The 24477-nt window shown below is 45.1% G+C and overlaps 1 protein-coding gene and 2 non-coding genes across 4 annotated transcripts; 1 reads left to right on the forward strand and 2 right to left on the reverse strand.

Annotated features, from left to right (window-relative positions):
* Nucleotides 1-801: 801 nt before the first annotated feature.
* LOC115071684 lies at nt 802-942 on the reverse strand. The gene has a single exon (XR_003850778.1). It is a non-coding gene; the product is annotated as a U4 spliceosomal RNA (small nuclear RNA).
* A 724-nt stretch (nt 943-1666) lies between these two features.
* LOC115071685 lies at nt 1667-1807 on the reverse strand. The gene has a single exon (XR_003850779.1). It is a non-coding gene; the product is annotated as a U4 spliceosomal RNA (small nuclear RNA).
* A 6809-nt stretch (nt 1808-8616) lies between these two features.
* On the forward strand, nt 8617-21274 carry Sirt4 (sirtuin 4). Of its 2 annotated transcripts, none has more exons than XM_029567221.1 (5): nt 8617-8661; nt 10169-10654; nt 18542-18836; nt 19991-20201; nt 20845-21274. In XM_029567221.1, exons 2-4 carry the CDS (start codon nt 10176-10178, stop codon nt 20141-20143), a joined length of 927 nt encoding a protein of 308 aa, XP_029423081.1. In that variant the 5' UTR covers nt 8617-8661; nt 10169-10175; the 3' UTR covers nt 20144-20201; nt 20845-21274. The 2 variants fall into 2 exon arrangements, with proteins under 2 accessions (XP_029423081.1, XP_029423085.1); XM_029567225.1 differs by having other exon boundaries at nt 18542-18677.
* The last annotated feature ends 3203 nt before the right edge of the window (nt 21275-24477 follow it).

The raw sequence follows: 24477 nt of genomic DNA on the forward strand, positions 1-24477 counted from the left end.
CTTCTCAGCACTGGGGATCAAACGCTCTACCATTGAGCTATACACCAGTCCTTCTTGCCAAAACATTTAATCGAATCTAGTCAAGACATGAGGTCTCATTTCCACGCTTCAGGATATAGGAACATGGGAGCACAAGATATAGGACATTCTGCAAAAAGATCGTCTAGGATTTTGAGAACCCAATCTGATCCTCTGCAAAAGGAGTAAGCATTCTGTTCTTTTTTCTTTCCTTTTTTTTGGTCTTTTTGAGACAGGGTCTCTCTGTAGCCCCAGTTAACCTGGAACTTGGTATGTAGACCAGGCTGGCCTCAATCTCACAGAAATCCGCCTGCTGGCCGGCCTCATCAAACCGGCTCATGTTTCTTTTTACATTGGGTGCATCCTTTTGCTGCCAGCTGTTTGATGTTCTAAGCCGGACTCCCACGCCCGAGTAGAACTTTTGAGTCTCTGATCTTTGTCTTGAGGAGCAGAATAAATCTGGAGATAAGAAAATACCGACGCCACAAACGAAGGTCAACCAGTTGAACACCCATTCATCATTATCAGCCAAGTAGCCTCAATTCTATACTTCTCAATCATCCTAATCCTTCCACCTCATTGGCTACACCTTGACCTAACGTATTTACGATTATCATTGAGCTCACTGTTTGTCCTTGACAGGGTTTGCTGAAGATGGCGGTACAAAGCAAGCAGGTGATTCTACCTACTCCTAGGAACTTACAAATACTCAATAAAGCGCATTAGTTAAACAAAAAAAAAAAAAAAAAAAAGCATTCTTTTTTTTAACAGAACCAGATTCAGTCTCCGTAGAGACTGTCAAAAATTGCCAATGCCGACTATATTTCAAGTCGTCATGGCGGGGTATTGGGAAAAGTTTTCAATTAGCAATAATCGCGCCTCGGATAAACCTCATTGGCTACGATACTGCCACTGCGCAAAGCTGAAAAGTGGAAGCACGCGCTCAGCTTTCCCAGGGCTGACGATCGCCTTCACAGTGACGGTGAGCGGCTGCCCGCTACCGCTTGCGACACGCCACATCTCCATCGGGCCAGTTCTACTGACAGCCCCTGCGTGGAAAATTTCTCGTCGGTGGATCATCACGTACCAGATGTTCGGGTTTTGCCAGAAGCACGGCATTCGCTTGGGATGCTGGGGACTCTTATGCAAATCAGGATGACGTCATAGAGACGGCTGGGATGAGGCTCAACCGCGGCAGGAAAGCGCCGCGCCGGTGAGCGGAAAGGGTGAAACTGGGAGATGAGGGGATGGATGCGGGAACAGAACGCAGGCGCGGTGGTGAAAGGCTGTGACCCCAGCGCTTGGATGGCTGCAAGGTCCGGGCCAGCCTGGGCTACACAGAGACCGATTCTCTAAAAACAAGCAGACGGGACTGGAGAGATGGCTCAGCCAAAAAGACAACAAAAACCATAGACCGAAAGGATTTATCCCAAAGTGGACGCCACCCTGGCAAAAGTCAAACGCTGTAAACACGCAAAAGACGTGAAATAGACCTAGTGACATCGTATCCGGAAAAAAAATCACCCTTTTTACTTAGAAGTAGTAGTACCCTCCGAAAAGACTAACCACTGTGGATGCTACTTAACAGCAACCATTTAGCAACTGACAACATAAAAAAAGAAACCTTTCTTAAACCGAAGTTATTCAGTCTCCGTAGAGACTGTCAAAAATTGCCAATGCCGACTATATTGCAAGTCGTCACGGCGGGGTATTGGGAAAAGTTTTCAATTAGCAATAATCGCGCCTCGGATAAACCTCATTGGCTACGATACTGCCACTGCGCAAAGCTATCGAGCTCCACCCCCAGCTCATCATCGCTAGGAAGAGAGCTTCCTATTAAAGAAAGGGGAGGTTAGTGCAACCAGGAAATCTGCCAATTATTGTTTGCTTGAGAACTGTCAAGTCAAATCCAGTCATAGGCAGTTGTCGTGGAAATACATTCGCGGACGTTGCTGCTTTTATGTAAGTGGGTTTACGAGGGGAGTGAAGCAAAGCACTATGGGAGACAACATGCTAATGAGCTCAATTCTGAGCGGTAAGGGGCAATGGAAGGAAATGGCCTGAGGCCAGGTGTTCACTTTGGCTCCCTTTACCCAGAGAGGCTTTATGGTCATGATTTCATAGAGAATGAGACACTGTGTAAAATCCATATAACGTAAATTTACAGTTCTAACTATTGTTAAGGGTGGATTTAAATTTGGTATTCTTGAATATATTCACATTTCTCCAGAACCTTTTTGTTGTTTTGAGACAGATTCTCCCTGCAGCCCTAGCTGGCCTGGAACTCACTATGTAGGCCAGGCTGGCCTCGATCTCACAGAGATCCGCCTGCCTCTGCCTCCCGAGTGCTGGGATTACAAGTGTGGCCACCACGCCCGGCTGTCAACGTGACTTTTTACATAACTGAAACCATACAATGTTGGTCCTTTAGTGTCTCATTCATTTCATTAACTGTAACTTTTTTTTTTTTTTTAATTTGTTATTTTTGGCCTGGGGTGGTGGCACGCGCCTTTAATCCCAGCACTCGGGAGGCAGAGGCAGGCAGATCTCTGTGAGTTTGAGGCCATCCTGATCTCCATAGCGAATCCAGGCCAGCTAGAGCTACAGGGAGACCCTGTTTCAAAAAGCGCCCCCTCGAAAAAAGTTATTTTTATTTTATGTGTATGAGTGTATTGCCTGCATGTAGGTAAGTGCACCTGTGTCGTGCAATGCCTGCGGAGGACAGAAGAGGACATAGGATCCCCTGGAAAAGAAGTTACAGACAGTTGTTAGCTGCCATGTGGGTAATGAGATTCGAACCTGGGTCTTCTGCAAGAACAGCCAGTGTTCTTAAACCCTGAGCCATCCCTCCAGCCCAAATGTAACATTAAAAAAATTTATTTATTATTATTTTTCAAATTAATTTTATTTTATGTGTATGTGTATATTGCCTGCATGTATGTGTGCACCCATGTCATGCAATGCAGCAGAGGTCAGAAAAAGGTTTCAGATTTCCCTGGAACTGGAGTTAAGGATGGTTCGTAGCCTCCATGTGGGTGCTGGGAATAGAACCTGGGTCCTCTGCAAGAGAAGTCAGTGCTCTTAACTGCTGAGCCATCTCTCCAGCCCCCTTTATTTATTATTTTTATTTTATGTGTATGAGTGTATTGCCTGCATGTATGTGAGTGCACCCGTGTGGCACAATGCCTCTGAGGTCAGAAGAGGGTTTCAGATTCCCCTGGAACTGGAGTTAAGGACGGTTTGTAGCTGCCATGTGGGTGCTGGGAATCGAACCCTGGTCCTCTGCAAGAGCAGTCCGTGCTCTTAACCGCTGAGCCATCTCTCCAGCCCTAACTGTAACATTTTTATGACTCATCCACACCATAGTACATGTCAGTTTCTTGCCTTTTAATGGCTCAATAATGAATTGAAAGGAATTTTAATTCATTTTTCAATTAGCCATAATGGCACCTTAGATAAACCCCACTACGATACTGTTACTGTGCAAAGCTTATTCACAGATACTTGGGGTCTTTCACTCTTGGGCTAATGAATAATGTTGCCACTGGTGCACAAGCAGCAATCTGAGTTTCTGCTTTCAGTTCTCGGTAAGTATTGCTGGAGCATGTGGAAATTCTGGAGCATGTGGGAGCATTGCTGGAGCATGTGGGAATTCTAAGTTTAATTCAAGTGTCAAACCCAAGACCTTGTCATGCTAAGCAAATGTTTCCTAAAAGATAGTCCGCCCCACCCCTCCATTCCCCAGCCAGGCTTGGTGGTGCACACCTGTAGTCCCAGCACTTGGGAGGCAAAGGCAGGCAGATCTCTGTGAGTTCAAGGCCAGCCTGGTCTACATAGTGAGTTCAGGTCAGCTGGGACCACAGGGAGACCCTGTCTCAAAAAGACAAAAAAAAAGTTTAAATAAAGGGCTGGAGAGATGGCTCAGTGGTAAGAGAGTCTGCTGCTTTGTAGAGGATCCAAGTAATGTTCCCAGCACCCATGTTGGGAGGCTCACAACCACAGGTAACTCCAGCTGTAGGGGAATCTGACACCTCTACCCTCTGCAGGCACCCGTACTTGCCTGCACAGACCCACGCAGAGACACACAGTTACAAATAAAATAAAATCTTGGGCTGGAGCAATGGCTCAGTGGTTAAGAGCACTGGCTGCTCTTGCAGAAAACCAGGTTTCAGTTCCCAACACCCACATAGAGACTAACAACCATCTGTACCAGTTCCAGAGGATCTGATGCCCTCTCCTGACCTCCGAGGGCATTGCATGACATGAGTGCACTTACACACATGCAGGCATAACACTCATACACAGAAATTTAAATTTTTTTAAAAAAACCAAAACCGGGTCTGGAGAGATGGCTTAGTGGTTAAGAACACTGGTTGTTCTTGCAGAAGACCTGGGTTTGAATCCCAGCACCCACATGGCAGCTAACACCTGTCCGTTAACTCCAGTCCCAGGGGATCCAACAGCCTCTTCTGACCTCCGAGGGCACTGCACTACATGGGTGCACTTACCTACATGCAGGCAATACACACGTACACATAAAATAAAATTAAATAAAAAAACCAAAACCAAATAAAATCTTTTTAACAATTTCAAATACATCAAGTTCAAAGAACTTAGTGTAACATTCATGGGCTGCTCATTTAGATATGAAAATGATATTTTATTTACTTATTTGTGGTGATATTTTTGTCTTTTTGAGATAGGGTCTCCCTGTAGTCCCAGTTGACCTGAACTCACTATGTAGACCAGGCTGGCCTTGAACTCACAGAGATTCGCTTCCCTCTGCCTCCTGAGTGCTGGGACTAAAGGCATGTGTCACCATGCCAGGCTTGTGATTTTTTTGAAACAGGGTTTCCCTGTAGTCGTGGCTGGCCTGGAACTTGATATGCAGACCAGGCTTGCCTCAATCTCGAAGAGATCCACCTGCCTCTGAAAATTAGATTTTAAAAGATCTATTTGATGCTGGTGTATAATTACTTATTTTTAAATTTATGTTATGAGCTAGGTCTGGTAGTACTGGTCTATAATGCTAGCTCTTTGGGAGGCTGAGGCAGAGGATTGAAAGTTCAAGGCCTTTCTGGTCTACAGAGCAAGTTCAAGGCCAGTCTGAGAAATTTATAAAGCTCAGGCATCAAAATAAAAATAGTTTTAAAGGGGTAGGGGGTGACTGGGGATGCAGCTTAGTGGTAGAGTGGTTACCTAGTAAGTAGGGGGCTTTAGATTCAATTTCCAGTGTCAAGAAGCAGAAGAAAAAAAGCAATCTATCACCCTTTTTTGCACATGTGGGATGAGGCTCAGTGGTAAAATGGTTGTGTAGCATGCTTAAGGTACGGGGTTCAATTCCTAGTGCCTCAAAAATCTATTAAATAGAAAATTTTAAACTATGAAAATGGGCTAGCAAGATGATTTAGTGGGCAAAGGTGCCTGCCATCAAGCCTGATGACCTGAGCATGATCCCCAGGACCCAACTAGTGGAAGGAGAGAACTGACTCTCACAAGTTGTCCTCTGATGGCCACATGTACACCGTAGCATGTGTGCCCACCCATACAAAATAAATGATTAAATGAAATTAATAAAACTATGAAAATGTCAGAATAGTAATGGTCTTCTCCCTTTCGATTTTACTGAGAATTTTTAGCCCAAGTCCAGAGTTTTGTTTTGTTTTTTAGTTTTCCAGTAAAATGAGCATCACTCATAGAGGAGCGCTTTCAGGTCCTGGAGACGCTCATGTTTTACAGTTGAGATCTCAGGTTTTCTCATAGTGATGGAAAGTCATCAAGACAGCAGAAAAAATAGTCTCCTTTGATAGCCATGACTCACTGACATGGCCATCCTTCAGTTCATCTTGATATAGGACAAGAGGGTCCTAAGAAGCTGCAAGGTCCCTGCTACATTATGTTCTAGAGCACACATATGAATTGATGTCCCATTTAAAATGTGTCAGAAGCCGGGCGTGGTGGTGCATGCCTGTAGTCCCAGCACTTGGGAGGCAGAGGCAGGTGGATCTCTGTGAGTTCAAGGCCAGCCTGGTCTACATAGTGAGTTCCAGGACAGCTGGGGCTACAGGGAGACCCTGCTTCAAAAAGACAAAATAAATAAATAAATAAATAAATAAATAAATAAATAAATAAAATAAAAATAAATAAATAAAATGTAATGTCAGGGCTGGAGAGAGGGCTCAGTGGTTAAGACCACTAGCTGTTGCAGAGGACCTGAGTTCAGATCCCAGCACCTATATGGCACTCCATAACTCCCATTTCAGAGAACCTAACGCCCCCTTCTGGCCTCTATGGGTATTGCATGACATGCATGCACTTACATACATGTAGGCAAGACACTCATGCATAAAATAAAAATTATATTCATAAAAATAATGTTATCGAGAAGCAGGTCTTGCTGGCTTTACTTTAGGAACAGCAGAGAACTGAGAAGACAGATGATACCCAGGCCTGTCTTTAAACCAATGAAATTAGAATCTTGAACTAGACATGGTGGCTTGGTGTGAGTTGGAAGCCATCCTGGGCTACAGAGAAAGACTGTCTCCAAAAACAAGCAAGCAGCAAGCAACCCAGAAAACCAACCAACCAACCAAACAGCAACAAAAATAGAAAAACAAAATAAAAATCGAAGTGAGGGGCTAGATAGATGGCTCAGTGGTTAACAGTACTTGCTGTTCTTGAAGAGGACCCAGGTTTGGGTCCTAGCACCCACACAGTGGCTAACAACTACTGAGTTTCAGGGGATCTGGTATCCTCCACAGGCACCAGGCACACACATGGTACACATACATGCGTACAAGCAAACACTCATATATATATATAAATAAATGTCTTTTAAAAAGTCTGGAAGTGAGACATAGGCATTATGTTAATAAAAAAAAAACCTTGGAGAGCTGAGCTGAGGTGCCTGTAATCCCAGCACTCAGAAGGTGGAGGCTGGAGGGTCAGCAGTTTATGGTATCCTCTGCTACATAGTTTGAAGTCAATCTGGGCTAAACGAGACCCTGCCAACAAAACAAAACAGAGAAAAGTAACATTGGAGGTCAAGAGGGTGAGCATATTAGTCTCTATGTATTGTACATGGCTTTGTTCATATTAATTGCAAAATACCAACTTTTAAATTTTTTGTGAACGTATTTCTTCATAATCCATAGTTAGTATATGTATATGTGTGAGGTGTATGTGTGCTTATGTGAGAGGGTGTGAGCAGAGGCCAGAGGAGGATGTCAGCTGTCTGCTCTATCACGCCACATTATTTATTCCTTGGGGGGGGGCACTAATGAATCTAGTCAGTTGTCAGTTTCAGGGACTTCCTGAAACTATTGAGTCATTTACTTCCGGAGCTTAAGAGCTTCCCTGAAGGATGGGATGTTTCACCTCTCCCTAAAACATCCTCTCTTTATGAGCTTTCATCCAATGCACCTTTACATGGGTTTTGGGGATAGAACTCAAGTAGCACTTGTACACTTTACTGGCTGAGCCATCTTGCAGGCTCCAATGGCTACTTTACCCATAGTAGGGAGCTGAATTACATTGAGACCTTGTTTCAAAAAACAAAACAGCTAGGTACAGTGGTGTACACTTTTAACCCACCACTTAAAGGCAGAGGCAGGCAGATCTCTGTGAGTTCTGGGCTAGCCAGAGCTAGATAGTGAGATCTTGTCAGGAACCATTGTACCATGAACTCACTACAGCTATGGTTGCCCGCACAAGACCTACACACAATCAAAGCAGTGAACATTCCTGCAAGGAGTGGGAGAGGGGTTCAGGAGCCCCCACCTCTAGCTGGAGCGCTATCTACAGTTAATGGCTTCATGGGGAAGGAAGAGTCAGTTTTAAGTTTGTGGTCTCTGGTAGGTCCACCAGGCTCCAGTGGATGGCCCCTCATCCATGAGTATATATGGGCCGTGCAAATTGGAATCAGAATTTATAAATCTTTTTTTGTTGTTGGTTTTAGACCCAGGCTCCCTGTAGCCACAGGTGATCTGGAACTTGCTATGTAGACCAGGCTGGACTGGATCTCACAGAGATTCACTTGCCTCTGTCTCCCAAGCTCTACTGGACCCTGCTTAAAAAAAAAAAAAAGACACCCGGTTGGGGTGGGATGATGGGAGGTGGATCTGGGAGGAGTTACTGGAGGAATGGGGGTGAATTTAATTAAAATACATTGTATGAAACTGTCAAAGAAAAAACAATTTATATTCAAACCAATCAAACAAAAGATAATAAACTTGACTCAGGTAGCTGGTAGTGATGGCACAGGCCTTCAATCCTGGCACTCGGGAGGCAGAGGCAGGGGGATCTCTGTGAGTTCGAGGCCAGCCTTGATTACATAGCGAGTTCCAGGTTAGCCAGGGCTTCATAGTGAGACCCTGTCTCAAAAAAGAATCAGAAACAAACAAAAAACCCCAGAAACCTTGGCCCAGGTGACAGTAGCACCCCTAGCACACACAAGCCTTGATCAAGCTGACCAGGAAAGACAAGCGGAAGTCGGGTTGAGGCCCACGGTATGACCTTCGAGCGTGAGACCCGAAGGGTTATGGGACTTGTAGTTGTTTTTGCAGTATATCCGCTTCATGAACTACATTTCCCAAAATGCACATGTGTCCGGATAGTCCCGCTGTTGGACGTGAACTGTGAGAGGTGAGTTGTCTGGGGACTTCAAGTTTCTAGAAGTTGTGCGGTTTTTGGAAGGGATTCCGTTGTTCTGGAGAGGACATGAAGACAGCAGCTGTTCCCACGGAACGTGCTTTTCATGGGTTTCCCTAGCCAGGAAGCTGGACTAGTTGTTTAACGTGTGTCTGTGGACTGTAGGGAGAAAGCTGGGTCCTGAACTCAACGTGGAAGGCCGAACATAAATGAGTATGAGGTTCATGTCACTAGATAATTTATGCATTATAATTTCCGCATTATATAATGATATGTATCATTATATATGCCCAAAGGCTGGCTTTTATAACTAGGAAAGCCGATAAGCAAGGGGGGGGGGTGTCTTAGTTTTTTTTAAAAAATTGGTTGACTGACACAGGGTCTCCCTGTAGCCCCATGTGGCCTGGAATTCGTTATGTAGACTAGGCTGACCTCGAACTCACAGAGATCTGCTTGTCTAAGCCTACCAAGTGCTGGGGTTAATATGTGCGCTACCACGCCTGGCCTAAAGATTAAAAAAAAAAAAAAACTATATGTACATGTGTGTGTTTGTGTGTAGATATTTGCACGTGTGAGTCAGATCACCTGGAGTTACAGGTGGTTGTGAGCTACCTGATGTGGGTGCTGGGAACTGAACTCAGGTTATGTGGAAGAGCAGTATATGCTGAGTCATCTCTTTGTGTTTTGAGTCCGGGCCAGTCTCAAGTCTCAAGCTGGCCTCAACCTCTGTAGGTGAGGATGACCTTGAACTTCTGATACTTGTACTCCTGCTTCCCCGGTTCTGGGGTTACAGACATGCGCTACCATGCCTGGTTTTATGCCGGACTGGGGATCAACCCAGGGCATCATCATGCACACTTAGTAAGCACTTTACCTCGTCCAAAAGATTTTTTTTCTCCAGCATATTGCATGGCCCTGGCAACTACTACTATTTGTATAGATTTGCCTATTCTGGATCTCACGTAACTAGAGTCATAAAACATTTGTCTTTTTGTAACAGACTTCTTATATTTAGGATCTTTTCTTTATCTTTCCCTTTCTTTTCTCTCTGTTCCTTTCTCTTTTGAGACAGGGTCACATGTAGTCCAGGCTAACCTCATACTCTCCTTAAAGTTTTTTTGATTTATTTATTTTTATTTTATATATATATGTGAGTGTTTTGTCCTGCAATGCCTGCAGAGGTAGAAGAGGACGTCAGATCCCCTGGAACTGGAGTTACAGATGGTTGCTAGCGCCTTGTGTACGCATTCCAGCCCAGGTGCTCTTAACCACTGAGCCATGGCTCTAGCCCCTGGCCTCATACTCTAAATGTAGCCTTGAGCTCCTGTTTCTTCTGCTTCTACCTCCCCTTTGCTGTGATTCCGGACATGGGTCAATTTTTTTTATCATTGTATGATATTCAGTTGTGTAGATACACACATTTTTGTTTGTTCATTCATCAGGTGGTGATTACCTTTATTTGTAAAACCCAGCTTCTCACATGGGGTTTCTTTTTCTCTAGAGTGAGAATGAGTGGGTTGACTTTCAGGTCAACAAAAGGCCATTGGATCACGAGCCTCAGCCGGCATGGATCCACTGGGTTATTTGTGCCACTAAGTCCTCCTTTGGACCCTGAGAAGATAAGAGAGTTACAGTGCTTCATCACCCTTTCCAAGAAACTCCTAGTGATGACGGGGGCAGGAATTTCCACCGAGTCAGGGATTCCAGACTACCGGTCAGAAAGGGTGGGACTTTACGCCCGCACTGACCGAAGACCTATTCAGCATTGCGATTTTGTTCGAAGTGCCCAAGTCCGCCAGCGGTACTGGGCCAGAAACTTCGTGGGATGGCCTCAGTTCTCCTCCCACCAGCCCAACCCTGCACACTGGGCTTTGAGCAACTGGGAGAAACTTGGAAAGCTGCACTGGTTGGTGACTCAGAATGTGGATGCTTTGCACACCAAAGCAGGAAGTCAGCGTCTCACTGAACTACATGGATGTATGCACAGGTGCAGGAAGTCTAAATGGTTTGAACTTAAAAGTGTGTGTGTCTTCAGGAGCACAAGAACTTTGGGTATCTCGATCAGGGTGGGAGCAAGTTGTTTACTTTGGAGTTGGTTGGTCCTGGTAAATTCCAAGAGTTAGTCAGGATATACATAGGGAAGGGTGCAAGCCAAGAAAGGATGCATGCAGGGGTTGCAGCTTTAGTGGTAAGGTGCTAACATGTGCAAAGCTCTGGGTTCAGTTTCCCAGAACCAGAAAAAAAAAGTGAGCAGTGCTCTATCCTCCCATAACTTTCTGTCTAGAATATGCTTCCAAGTTAACTCAGCTGTACAGAAAGAGCCATCATGAGGATGGTGAATAACATTGAGATATGAGTTTGGGTTGAAAAAAGAATCATTTCACCAAAAGTGAAGAAACCTGGGATGCTAACCCACTGTCCCCCACCCCTCACTGTCTAGCATGCTTACTCTCTTTTTTTTTTGTCTCTCTTTTTTTTTTTTTTTTTTTTTTGTCTTTCTCCTCGTAGCCCCAGCTGTCCTGGAACTCTCTATGTAGACCAGGCTGGCCTTGAACTCAAAAAGATCCACCTGCCTCTGCCTCCCAAGTGCTGGGATTAAAGGCGTGTGGCACCACACCTGGCACTCACTCTTTTTAAAATATTTTTATTTTTTACTTTGTGTGGTTATTTTGCCTACACCATGTGCACACTGCGCCCACAGAGGCCAGAAGAGGGCATTAGATCCCCTGGAACTAGATGTATGGATGGTTGTTAGCTACCACGTGGGTGCTGGGAACTGAACCCAGGTCCTCTGCAAGAGCAGTCAGTCCTCTTAACCGCTGAACCATCTCTCCAGCCCCCTCTTTCATTTTCTCTTTCTTCCCTCCCTCCCTCCCTCCCTCCCTCCTTCCTTCCTTCTTTCTTTTTTTTTTGGTCTTTTTGAGACAGGGAGGGCTTAGCACATGCTAGGCCAATACTCTACCTCAGAGCTATATCCCCACCCAGCCTCCTCCTCCTCTCCTCCTCTCTTTTCCTTTTTTTTTTTTTTTTTTTTTTGTCTTTTTGAGACAAGGTCTCTCTGTAGTCCCAGCTGTCCTGGAACTCACTATGTAGACCAGGCTGGCCTTGAACTCACAAAGATCCGCCTGCCTCTGCCTTCCAAGTGCTGGGATTACAGGCGTGCACCACCGTGCCTGGCTTTCCTTTTTTTAAAAAAAATATTTTATTTTTATTTTATGTATGTGAGTGTTATGACTGCATGTAGGTAAGTGCACCCATGTCCTGCAATGCCTGGGGAGGTCAGAAGGAGGCTGTTGGATCCCCTGGAACTGGAGTTCCAGACGGTTGCTAGCTGTCATGTGGGTGCTGGGATTTGAACCCAGGTCATCTGTAAGAACAGCCAGTGTTCTTAACCGCTGAGCCATCTCTCCAGCCCCCTTAAGAATTTTTTTCATTTCGTGTGTATGTGTGCGCCAGCATAAGTCCATATGTACCACATGAAGGCCCCCTGAGGAGGCCAGAAGAGAGCACTGGATCCCCAGGAGTTAAGAGTTCCAGTTTGGGGGCTGTCATGTGGGTGCTGAGAACTGAACTCGGGTTGTCTGCAAAAGCAGTAAGAAGTCTTAACCTCTGAACCATCTCTTTAGCCCTGCCCCCTTTTAAATTTAGCTTCTCTATGTGTGTGATGGCCTGTGAGTGAATGCAGGCCTACATGTGCCACAGTGTGCACCTGGAGGTCAGAGGACAACTTGCAGGAGTTGGTTCTCTCCTTCCACCTTTAGGTGGGTTCCAGGGATAAAACACAGTTTATTACCTTTGCTCAGCAAGTGCTTTTACCCACTGAATCATCTCACTCACTGGCCCCTACTGTTCTTTGTTCTTTCTTTCTTTCTTTCTTTTTTTTTTTTTGGTCTTTTTGAGACAAGTTTTTCCTGTAGCCCTAGCTGGCCTGGAACTCACTATTTAGACTAGGCTGGCTTCGATCAGAGATTTGCTTGCCTCTGCCTCCCAAGTGCAGAAATTATAGATTTGCACCACCATGTCCAGCCCCCACTGTTCTTCAGAAGATTCCCATGGCTAGTGAAAACCCTAAGCACTGGATGAAAGGGGTGTAACTCAATAGTAGAGTACACTGGGTTCTAGCTCCAGCAGAGGGGGGAAAGGAGTGGGGGGAGGAGGAAGCAGGAGGAAGGGGAGGGGGGAGGAGGGGGGAAGAGAGAGAGAGAAACAGGAAAACTAAGTATGCAAGTGGCCTGCACTGTGCCCTCTGACGACATATATACAGAGTATCAACGGCATATACTACAAACTGCTGGGTCTCCAATTCCTAGACACAAAGACTACAGTATATAATCATATAGCCTGGTATATAATCAGATTTCAATAATTACAGATCTCAGACAAAATGCCTGCAGCCCTGGAAATAGCATGTAGCTAATTGGAGACCATTTCTTTATCATTAAACTCCAGAGATTATCCTTTGAAATCAGACTGCCAGTTGTGAATATTTACTGGGTGCCTGTGATGTATGGTGTATATTTATTTGTGTGCTACTTTAGGTGTGTTAGAGGGATCAAAACCAAAGTCCAATACATGCTGTATTTTATTTGCAGGTATTTTGAATGTCTGGGGGGTAGGCACAAAAATAACATATGTGGGCCATTCAGGTTGCTCAGTGGGTGAGGTTGCTGCTAACCCTGATAATTTGAGTTTGATCCCCAGGATCTTCATGGTGGAAACAGAGAACTGACTCCTGCAAGTTATCTTCTAACATTCTCTCTCTCTCTCTCTCTCTCTCTCTCTCTCTCTCTCTCCTCACACACACACACACACACACATACACACACACAATACATTAAATTGAAAAATAGGGCTGGAGGGCTGGAGAGATGGCTCAGCAGTTAAGAACACTGGTTGTTCTTGCAGAAGAACCAGGTTCGAATCCCACACCCACATGGCAGCTAACAACTGTCCATAACTCCAGTTCCAGGGGATCCAACAGCCTCTTCTGTTCTTTGCAGGCATTGCACAATACAGGTGCAGGCAATATATGCATATACATAACATAAAAATAAAATAGCCGGGCATGGTGGTGCACGCCTTTAATCTCAGCACTCGGGAGGCAGAGGCAGGCAGATCTCTGTGAGTTCAAGGCCAGCCTGGTCTACATAGTGAGTTCCAGGTCAGCTGGGGCTACAGGGAGACCCCGTCTCAAAAAGACCAAAAAATTAAACTAAAATAAAATATTAAAAACATAGGGTTGGAGAGATGGCTCAGCGATTAAGAACACTGGTTGTTCTTGCAGAAGACCCAGGTTCGAATCCCAGCACCTACATGGCTGCTAACAATTGTCTGTTAACAACAGTTCCAGGGGATCTGACAGTCTCTTCTGTTCTCCATGGGCATTGCACAACACGGGTGCGCTTATCTACATGCAGTCAATACACGCATACACACAAAATTAAAAAAAAAATAACAGAGGCAGGAGGATCACAAGTTTTGCAACTTGGTCTCAAAACAAAATAAAACAGGCCAGGCATGGTGGCACATGCCTTTAATCCCAGCACTTGGGAGGCAGAGGCAGGCAGATCTCTGTGAGTTCAAGGCCAACCTGTTCTACATAGTTCCAGGACAGCTGGGGCTACAGGGAGAACCTATCTCAAAAAGACCAAAAAATACCAAAATAAAACAAAAACCTTTGGGACTAGAGAGATGGCTTAGCAGTTTAGAGCACTTCTGGCTCTTTCAGAGGTCCCAAGTTTGATTGCAGCACCCATGTTGGGTGGGTGGCTTACAACCACCTGTAACTACAGCTCCAGAAGATCCAACACCCTCTTCTGACCTCTGCTGGCACCCACATACATGGGGCATGCACACACACACAGATACATAATACATATAAAAAATAAAAACCAAAGAGAGCCCGGTGTTGTGATGTGACCTCTGCTGATACCTGTGTACATAGAACATATATACAGAGATACATACAATACGCATACAAAATAAAAATAAGAACAAACAGCCAAGCAAGGTGATACACACCTTTAATCCCAGCACTTGCACTCAAGAGGCAGAGGCAAGCAGATCTCTGTGAGATAAGGTCAGCCTGGTCTACATAGTTCCAGGCTGGTGGGACTACAGGGAGACCCTGTCTCAAAAAACAAAGCAGGTGCCAGGCATGATGGCTCATGCCTTTAATCCCAGCACTTGGGAGGCAGAGGCAGGTAGATCTCTCTGAGTTCAAAGACCGGCCTGGTCTACACAGCAAGTTGCAGGCCAGCCAGAGCTACAGGGGACCCTGTCTCAAAAAGACGTAAAAAAGATTGGAATAATTGAGAAAGCTTTTCTGGGTAAAGTGAGGCTTGATATTGGCTGAAGCTGGACTAGGTAAAAGGGGATTAAAAAAAAAAAAAGCTTTCTAAATGAAGGGAATCTGGAGAGCACAGGAAAGTTTGGCCAACCTCTATGGAGGGTTTGCATGGGGCGTAGTATGAAATCAGGCTGCCTGGGAAGTTTAGAACTTAATCATAGTTAAATTGAAAATGAGGCTGTCCCCAAAAGGGACCATTAGTGGTTTCTAAGCATGAAAGCAATATGATGGAAACAGCATGAGTGGAAGGCGAGACAAGATTAGAAAGAGGGTTAGAGCGGTCAGCCTGAGGACCTAGACTATGTGGTATTAAGGGAACTGAGAATTAATAGTGCCTATGGGTTCAAGAAAAAAGCATTTCTGTCATGAAGAAAATTTCAGACATTTACAAAAAAATTAAATCAGTTCTCATGTCATCAACCTAAATTCAAGGGTTTTATCCTTTCCACTTCATTCTTAATATCTTTTTAGTTTATAAAATTATTATTGTATGCTTGGATGTGTGTATGTGTATGTGTGTGTATGTGAGTGAGGGTGTGCATGTACCTCCACGTACATGAGTAGCTCAAAAGACAACTTCTGGAGTCCTACTCTGTTCTGTTTTTTGTTTTGTTTTCTGTTTTGTTTGGTGCTGATGGTACTGGGCATTGAACTAGGGCCTCACACATGCTAGGCAAGTCCTCTACTACTGACCTACATCTCTAGCCCTTTAAACACTTTAAAACTTTAAACTTGTCATTCCGTAGGAGTTTTTTTTCTGTTACTGTGTGTTGTGTTGTGTTCATTTGTTTTGAGACAGAGGCTGATAGCTTAGCTTGCCCTCAAACTCCCTATGTAGTCAGAGCTGAACTTGAACCTCTGATCCTCTTGCCTCCATCTCTCAAGTGCTGGGATTACAAGACCGCACCATCAACTCTGATCTCTCCCTCTCTTTTTGAGTGCCAGGGATGGAACTCAGGGCCTTGTGTGTGCTAAGCAAGTGCTCTATCACTTTAGTTCTTGGTTTTCTGAGACAAGGTCCCCATGTACACCCCTGGTTGGCCTTGAATTTAATCCTCCTGCCTCTACTCCCCACTCCCCAGTGCTTGAATTTCAGACCTGTGCCACCATCTCCCACCCCTTGGTCCTTTTAAGTGAAGAAAATATAATCTGATGACTGACTGAATTAAAAGGAAAAAAATAAGGAACTGATTTCCCCCCAGAGTTTTAGCACAGGTCCCTGGAGGAGCAACAGTGATGGGAAGGTTGGGGTGGAGTGGATAAAGAGAAGTTAAACTCAACCCTCCAGAATTGCAGGAAGAGCTGCAGAAAAGGAAACTCTTATGTCCAGACGGTGAGGGCTATAGTAAGAAAGCTTCTCAACTTGGGACCACAGGACCCAAAGTGGTGGAGGCTTGGGGCACATAGAGGAGAAACCAACTAGACCCCGTCTTTCTCTTTCTTTCTCTCTCCTCTCTCTCCTTCCTTCCTTCCTGCCCTTCCTGCCTTTCCTGCCTGTCTTTCTTACAAGGCCTCATACTGTAGTCCAGTTAGCCTTGAACTTGTAGCAATCCCTGTGCCTTAACCTCCTGAGTGTTGGAATTACAGGTGTGTTCCACCATGCCCAGCCCTTATTTTTTCTTTGAATAACTATATTTTCCACTAAGTTGGAGGCAGGCACTGTTGTAGGTGGTGGGAACAGAGCAATGATCAAAGGGCACAGGGAGTTTTTAGAAGAGGTGTCAAAGATTTAATTTTTATTTTACATGAGTGTATTGTCTGCTTGTATGTATGTGCACCACATGTGTACAGTGCCTGAGAGTCCAGAAGAATGCATCAGATTCCCTGGACCTGGAGTTACAGAGAGTTGTGAGCCACCATGTGAGTGCTGGGAACCGAACCCTGATCTTCAAGAGTAGCCAGTGCTCTTAACAGGTAAGCCATCTCTCAAGCTCTTAAAAAATTCTTTTTTTATTTTGGCTTTTTGAAGCAGGGTCTCCCTGTAGCCTCAGCTGTCCTGGAACTCACTGTGTAGACCAGGCTGGCCTTGAACTCCACAGAGAAGATCTGCCTGCCTCTGCCTCCTAAGTGCTGGGACTATAGGCATGCACCACCATGCCCAGCTAAAAAATTCTTTTTTAAAAGGTAGAGTCTTGCTATATAGCTCTGGCCCTTGGAACTCACTGTGTAGACCAGGCTAGCTTTGAACTCAGCATGAATTTGTGTTATTATTTATTCATTTTTGGTGCTAGGGATAGAACCCAGGGCCCAATGGGTGCTGTGTACTTTCTCCACCACTGAGCTAGCTATACCCTCCAGCCCAGAAAAGTGTTTTTATTTACTTTTACTTTGTTTTGAAACAAGGTCTGAGGTGTCCCACTCTGGCCTTAAACTTGCTATGTAGCTGAGGATAACCTTGAACTTGCTACTATGGACGTGGGTGAACGTGCATGCCTGTATGTCTCTGTTTTTTTTTTTTTTTTTGTGTGTGTGTGTGTGTGTGTATGTGTGTATGTGTGTATGCCAGAGGTTGAAGGTGGATGTCTTCTTCAATTGTTTCCACATTATATTTTTGAGATGGGATCTCTTACTGAACCTGGAGCTCACTGATAACTAGACTGGCTAGCCAGTGAGCCCCAATGATCCTCCTGCCTCTGCCTCCCCAGTGCTGGGATTACAGGTCTTTCTTTTTACATGGGTGCTGGGAATCTGAACTTAGGTTTTCACAATGCACAGCAAGCACTTGTCCAACCAAACCATCTCTCCAGCCCTTGAAAAGTATCAATAGATAGTGATATTGACAATTGTAGTAGATGAACAGATCAAATGGGAAAAAGGACTGGTTTAGGTGCTAAGGAAATCACGTTAGGTGCTAAGGAAAGCATTTGCTGATGAATCAGGGATAAATGCATGCTAGGAAACTGCAAACAGGAATTAAAGAAACAGATGCCCATTATTCTAGAAGGTTAGAAAGGTGAGAAACAAGAACATGAAAATGGATGCCCTAATGGGGCTGGTGAGATAGCATAGTGGTTAAGAATACTGACTGTTCTTGCAGAAGACCCAGGTTCGGATCCCAGCACCCACATGGCATCCGACAGTCTCTTCTGTCTTCTGAGGGCATTGCATGACATGGGTGCATTTACCTACATCAGGCAATATACACATATACATAAAATAAAAATAAAATATTAAAAAAATAAATCTTGGGAGAGGTGGCTCAGAGGTTAAGAGCACTGACTGCTCTTGCAGAGGACCCGGGTTCGAGTCCCAGCACCCACATGACAGCTACAAACCATCCTTAACTCCAGTTCCAGGGGAATCCGAAGCCTTCTTCTAACCTCTGCAGCACTGCACGACACGGGTGCACTCACGCACATGCAGGCAATACACTCAAAAAAAGAAAGAAAATGGATGCCCTAAAATGGAGAGGAAATGTTGGTACTAGGAAAAGGAAGTGACTGGGGCCTAAGAGCTCTGGTGCCCCTCTGGCAGCTTTGTGTCTCCAGGAACCTGGTGTTCAGTGGGTCTCATATTTGTTTTTAGGGTCCTGTGCCTGAATTGTGGTGAGCAGACTCCCCGAGGGATGCTGCAAAAACGCTTCCAAGTCCTGAACCCCAGCTGGAGTGCCGAGGCACAGGGCGTGGCCCCAGATGGCGACGTGTTCCTCACAGAGGAACAGGTACAGAGCTTTCAGGTCCCATCCTGTGCTCGCTGTGGAGGCCCTCTGAAACCAGATGTCGTTTTCTTTGGGGACACAGTAAACCCTGACAAGGTTGACTTTGTACACAGGCGTGTGAAAGAAGCTGACTCCCTTCTAGTAGTGGGATCTTCCCTGCAGGTATCTGACTGGGTCAGGGTGGCAACTGCCCCTTTTACAGGGGGGTGGGGCAGTCTTGGAGGCACCCTCTGGTTTGGGTTTTCTTTTTCATCTTGTGCATGTGTGCATGTGTGTATATGTGATGTATGTATGTGTGGTATATGTATGAGTGCATGTGTATGTGTATGTATATGTATGTGTGGTATATGTATGAGTGCATGTATGTGTGCCCATGCATGTGCCTGTGGAAGTCAAAGGTCGATGCTGGGTGTCATCTTTATCACTACCTATTTTTTTTTAATTTATTTTTATGTGTATGAGTGTTCTGCCTGCATGTATTTAAGTGCACCACAGGCAAACCCTCAGAGCCCAGAAAAGGGTGTCAGATCCTCTGTAACTGGAGTTACAGACGTTGTAAACTGCCATGTGGGTGCTGGGAACTCAACCTGGGTCCTCTGCAAGCATTTGCTGATGCATCAGGGATAAATGCATGCTAGGAAACTGTAACGGGGAGTGAAGAAACATGTATGTTATTCTAGAAGATTGGAAAGAAGGTGAGAGACCATGAAAATGGATGCCCTAAAATGGGGAGGAAATGTAGGTGCTAGAAAAAGGAAGTGACAGAGGGGCCTAAGTGCTTGGGCACCCCTCTGGCAGCTCTGTGTCTCAAGGAGCCTGGTTTTCAATGGGTCTTCAGTGCTCTCAGCCACTGAGCCATCTCTCCAGCCCCTCTCTACCTTATTTTTGGGACAGGGTTTCACTGAACCTAGAGCTCATCAAGTGAATAGTTGGCTAGTCAGTGAGCCCCTGGGATCCTCCTGTCTCCACTTCCCATTGGTAGGATTACAGATCCTAATAGATGCTGGGGATCTGAGTTCAAGCCCTTATGCTTGGGTGGCAAGTACTTTACCCACTGAACCATCTCCCTAGCCCCTCTTTTAAAATATGCTCGTGAGTGTGTGTGTACCATAGAATGTGTGTGGATACAGTTCTCTCCTACCATGTGGTACTTGGGGATCAAACTCAAGTCATTAGGCTTGATGGCACATACCTTAACCTGCTGAGCCATCTTACCAGGCCCCAACTCTTTTAATCTTTTTTTGTATGGGGGGTGGTTAATGGATAGGTGGTGGTTTCTGGATCTAGCGAACTCATACTGTCTTCTGCCTGGGTAGGTGTACTCTGGTTACAGGTTCATCCTTGCTGCCCAGGAGAAGAAGCTGCCGATAGCCATTCTGAACATTGGGCCCACACGCTCAGATGACTTGGCCTGCCTGAAACTGAATTCCCGTTGTGGAGAGTTACTGCCCTTAATAGACCCTCATTGATCACAATCTGATGTTCACGAGCCAGAAACTGACTTTCCCTTGAATCTTGCTACTAGAGGTAAAAGCCCTCTCAGATGAGAGTTTCCAGCCATGTGTGAGGGCTTGTAATCCCAGCCCTCAAAGACTGATGTTGGAGGATTGCCTTGTGTTCAAGGCCAGCCTGGGCTACATAATGAGTTCTAGGCCAGATTAGGCTTGAAGTATGAGACCCTATCGCAATACAAAGCAAAACAAAAACAAGATGACAGATTCTGCTTCTCACTAGGCTGGGGTAGTTGGGTACCCTGAAAAAAATGTGCTATACTTCTTAACATATGACCATTCTTAATTAAAACTAATTTTTTTGGGGGGGGGTGGGGAGGTGGTTTTTTTTAAGATTTAAAATTTTTCTTTTAAAAATTTTATGTGTATGAGTAAATTGCCTGCATGTATGTAAGTGCACCTGTGTTGCGCAGTGCCCGAGGAGGTCAGAAGAGGGTGTCAGATCCCCCGGAACTGGAGTTATGGATGGTTGTTAGCCTCCATGTGGGTGCTGGGAATCCTACTTGGGTCCTCTGCAAGAGCAGTCAGTGCTCTTAACCACTGAGCCATCTCTCCAGCCCCTGGTCCTGGTTTTTTGGTGGGAAGGCTGATATTCACAACCATTTCCTCCTCCCCATTTCCAGTTTATCTAGGCATTAACCTGTTTTATTTCTTTTCAGATCTTTATAAGGATTCATATTTCCCCTCAAACTAATTGAAGCTTACTGATTGCATCCTGTAGAGGGCAGCAAACCTTCCTCTATCTGCCAGGCCAACCCAGCTGTGTCCAGAGGCAAAGGTCAAAGTCTTCAGGTTGATGAGACCCAAACAAGACTTTTTCAAAGAAACAGCTGCTCTTGATGGCAGAACTATGTTCCTTTCCTTTCTCTATCATCTGGCAGAAACAGCAGACTGGGAAGTGTGCAAGCCAAAGTGGTCTCTGGGGTGCTAGCCTGGGGTCTCACTAATTCAGGGAACACTAAGGAAGTGACTTCGTTTGTAATTCCAAAGGTTGTGTCATTAACTGAAGCACTTTGATACTTTTGATGAAACGAGCAATGGCATAAATGAATTTTTATTAACCAAGAATAAATAACATTTAATAGCATACCAGAACACCAGGTGTGTGGGCTGTGCATTTACACAAACACACACACATATTTTTTTATTTTTTATTTTTTGTCTTTTTGAGACAGGATCTCCCTGTATCCCCATTTGGCCTAGAACTCAAATGTAGACCAGGTTGGCCTTGAACTCACAGAGATCTGCCTGTGTCTGCTTCCTGAGTGCTGGGGTTAAAGGCATGCGCCACCACACCTGGCTATTTATATTTTTTTTAATCAGCTAAAAAAAATGGGGTTTTAAGGGTTCTAAGAATCTCTACTCAATGTTAGTTGTCAAAATGAGACATCTACCTTGAACCCCTCTACAAGAGTGAAAGCACTTAACTCCCTTGTGTGGTCTTAAGTTGATGTGTTTCTGCTGAGGAAAACAGCAAGACTTGATTACTGCATTAGCCAAAAAGAGTCCATGTACCTGAAATGTGAGGTGAGTGGAACAATCACAGTCTATTCCAGAAGGCCATTTTTGTTTCGTTTTGTTTGTTTGAGACAGTCTCCCTGTAGCCCCAGCTGGCCTAGAATTTGCTCTGTAGACCAGGCTGGCCTCTATCTTTGTGTCATACTCCCAGAGATCCACCCTCCTCTGCCTCTCAAGAGCTAGGATAAAAGACGTGCACCACCACACCCAGCCAAAAGGTCTTTTGTTTGAAATGAGGACAGGCAGTGCATTCTTCTACCCTGCACCCACCTAGGAAGCAAACCCCAGCTCCCTGGGATGATAAATGACCTCAAAACCACAGAGTTCTTTTTGCCTGCACAGCTGTAGGTTTGCCCACAGTCATTCTGAAGAGACGGAGGGTTGTGAATCCCACTCCACTTTTTTTTTGGCAGATGTGGATCCTAAGGTGTTTTGAAGAGTATTTCCCCATTGATCACTCAGTGCTAACAAGTGTATTGAGATCTTGGTCTTCTGGATCTCAGGCCATTCTCATCCACAGATCTTGTCCATAGTCATTGACTGATCGTACTAAGGTACTAAGGACACAAAGGTCCACAGAAAATATGCCATTTCTCTGTACCAGCCTTACGCTCTTCTAGAAGATGCCATATAGCGGGCACACTGACAGAATTTGAGAAAATTAGTCCCTTTCAAAATTTATTTTCAGTTTTGCAGTGCTGAGATTAGAAACCTTAACATGACATGCTAAATGAGCATGCCACCACTTAAAAATGTGTGTGCTATGCATGTTCATGTCTGTATGCAGTCATGTGTATACATGGTCATGTGTGGGTATATGTGCATATGCATGTTCATATGTGTGGGGTGTGCACATGCATGCTCACGTGTATGTGTATGTGTTATGCATGCGTGTATGTTCATATATGTATGAATGTGTGTATATATGTTCATGTGTGGTGTGCATGTATGTGGTGTGCATGTTTATGTGTGTGCACATTCCTCAGGTATGTTGTCTACTGCTTTTTGAGACAGGGTCTCTCACTGGCCTGGAGTTCACTAATTAGGCCATACTGGCTGGCCAGTGCACCCCAGGGATCCTCTGTCTCCACCTCCTCAGAGCTGGGAGTATAAGCATGCGTCATCATGTGCGGCATTTTCATGTGAGTGCTGGGGTGGATCCTTTGATCCTTCTGCTTATGAGGCAAGCACTTACTGACTGAGCTATGCCCCTACTCCTCCCATCTTTTTTTTTGAGACAGGGTCTCACTATGTAGCCCAGGCTGACCTAGAACTTGTAATCTCCTGCCTCAGCCTCCAGAATGCCAGATTACATGAGTGTTACCATGCCCAACCACTATTTTTGAAGAAACCAAGATCTAGATTTACCTAAGGCCACATTAGGTAAACACTACATTGTTTCAGAACCAGGACCTGAGTCCAAATACACTTTTATTTATTTGTTTGTTTACTGGTGCCTGGCCAACCCACAGCCTTCTCCATGATAGGAAAGCAGTCAGCCACTAAGCTACATCCCCAGCCTGTTTTTTTCTTTTTATTTTATGTGTATCAGTGTTTTTCCTGCATAAATGTAAGTACACCATGTGTGCACAGTGCCTTTGGAGGTCAGAAGAGGTCATTGAATCCCCTGGAGGTGGAGTTAAGGACAGTTGTTAGCCACTAGGTAGGTGGTGAGAAATGAACTTGGATCCTCTCCAAGAGCAGCCGGTGCTCTTAACCACTGAGCCATTTCTCATGCCTCCTCTTTTTAAACATTTCTCATTTGTTTGCAGATTATGGTTAGATCATGGCAGAATATGGCCAACTAAACTGAAGTAAGAGCCAGCAGGCACCCCCTAGCCAAAGAGACAGAGAATGGCTAAAATGGAGATAGGGTCAAGCTGGTAGGGAGGGAAGGTAGGTTCATTCAGTACCCTACTGCTGCCACAAATCTTGAAATAACTCTTGGAGCTCTGGACATCTTCTCCTTGTCGTCTCTACTAACAATGACAAAATCTGCCCCAAGAGGAACTTGGTATTTCCTGTAGAACTGGGTATTTCCTTGGGTGTCTCCTTGTTTTCTGTTTTGTCGCCACTGCCCTGGCTCTGTGGTTCTAACTGCACAAGCCCAGCTTTGGCCAAGACTTTGTTTTTCCTCTTAAGTTGCTTCTGCAGTCACGATTTTATCAACAAGTCACAAAGGCAAACAGGTACATAGGACTGGAAACTTCCTTGGTCTGGTGAGATGGCTCAGTGGGTAAAGGTACTTGCTGCCAAGCCTGACGACCTATGTTCAAACCATGGAACCATCTGGTGGAAGCAGAGAACTGATTCCAGAAAGTTGTCCTCTGACTTCCATTCCACATGTGTGCCATGGCACATGCACGCACAATTTAAAACCAGGATGAACCAGGTGTGGTGGTACATATCTTTAATCCCAGCACTCTGGAGGCAGAGGCAGGCAGATCTGAGATGAGGGCCAGCCTGGTCTACATAGTGACTTCAAGGCCAGCTGGGGCTGCAGGGAGACACTGTCTTAGAAACAAACAACCAGGATGAGCTGGTTACCCCAGCCATCATCCAGTTTGCCAAGAGAGATGGCATAAGTGCAATAATTCCACATATATTGTCTTTGCTGAGATTCAAGATAGTGCTCTGAGATCCAGATTAAAAAAATGTTTTGGAGGAGGCTGGTTGTTCTTGCAGAGGTCCGGGGTTCAATTCCCAACACGTACAAGGTGGCCAACCCCATATTCCTGTTCCAGGGGATCCAACTCCCTCTTCTGACCTCCATG

This window comes from Nannospalax galili, unplaced genomic scaffold (genome assembly GCF_000622305.1).
Source record: "Nannospalax galili isolate Female #2095 unplaced genomic scaffold, S.galili_v1.0 scaffold911, whole genome shotgun sequence".
Classification (NCBI taxonomy): Eukaryota; Metazoa; Chordata; class Mammalia; order Rodentia; family Spalacidae; genus Nannospalax; species Nannospalax galili.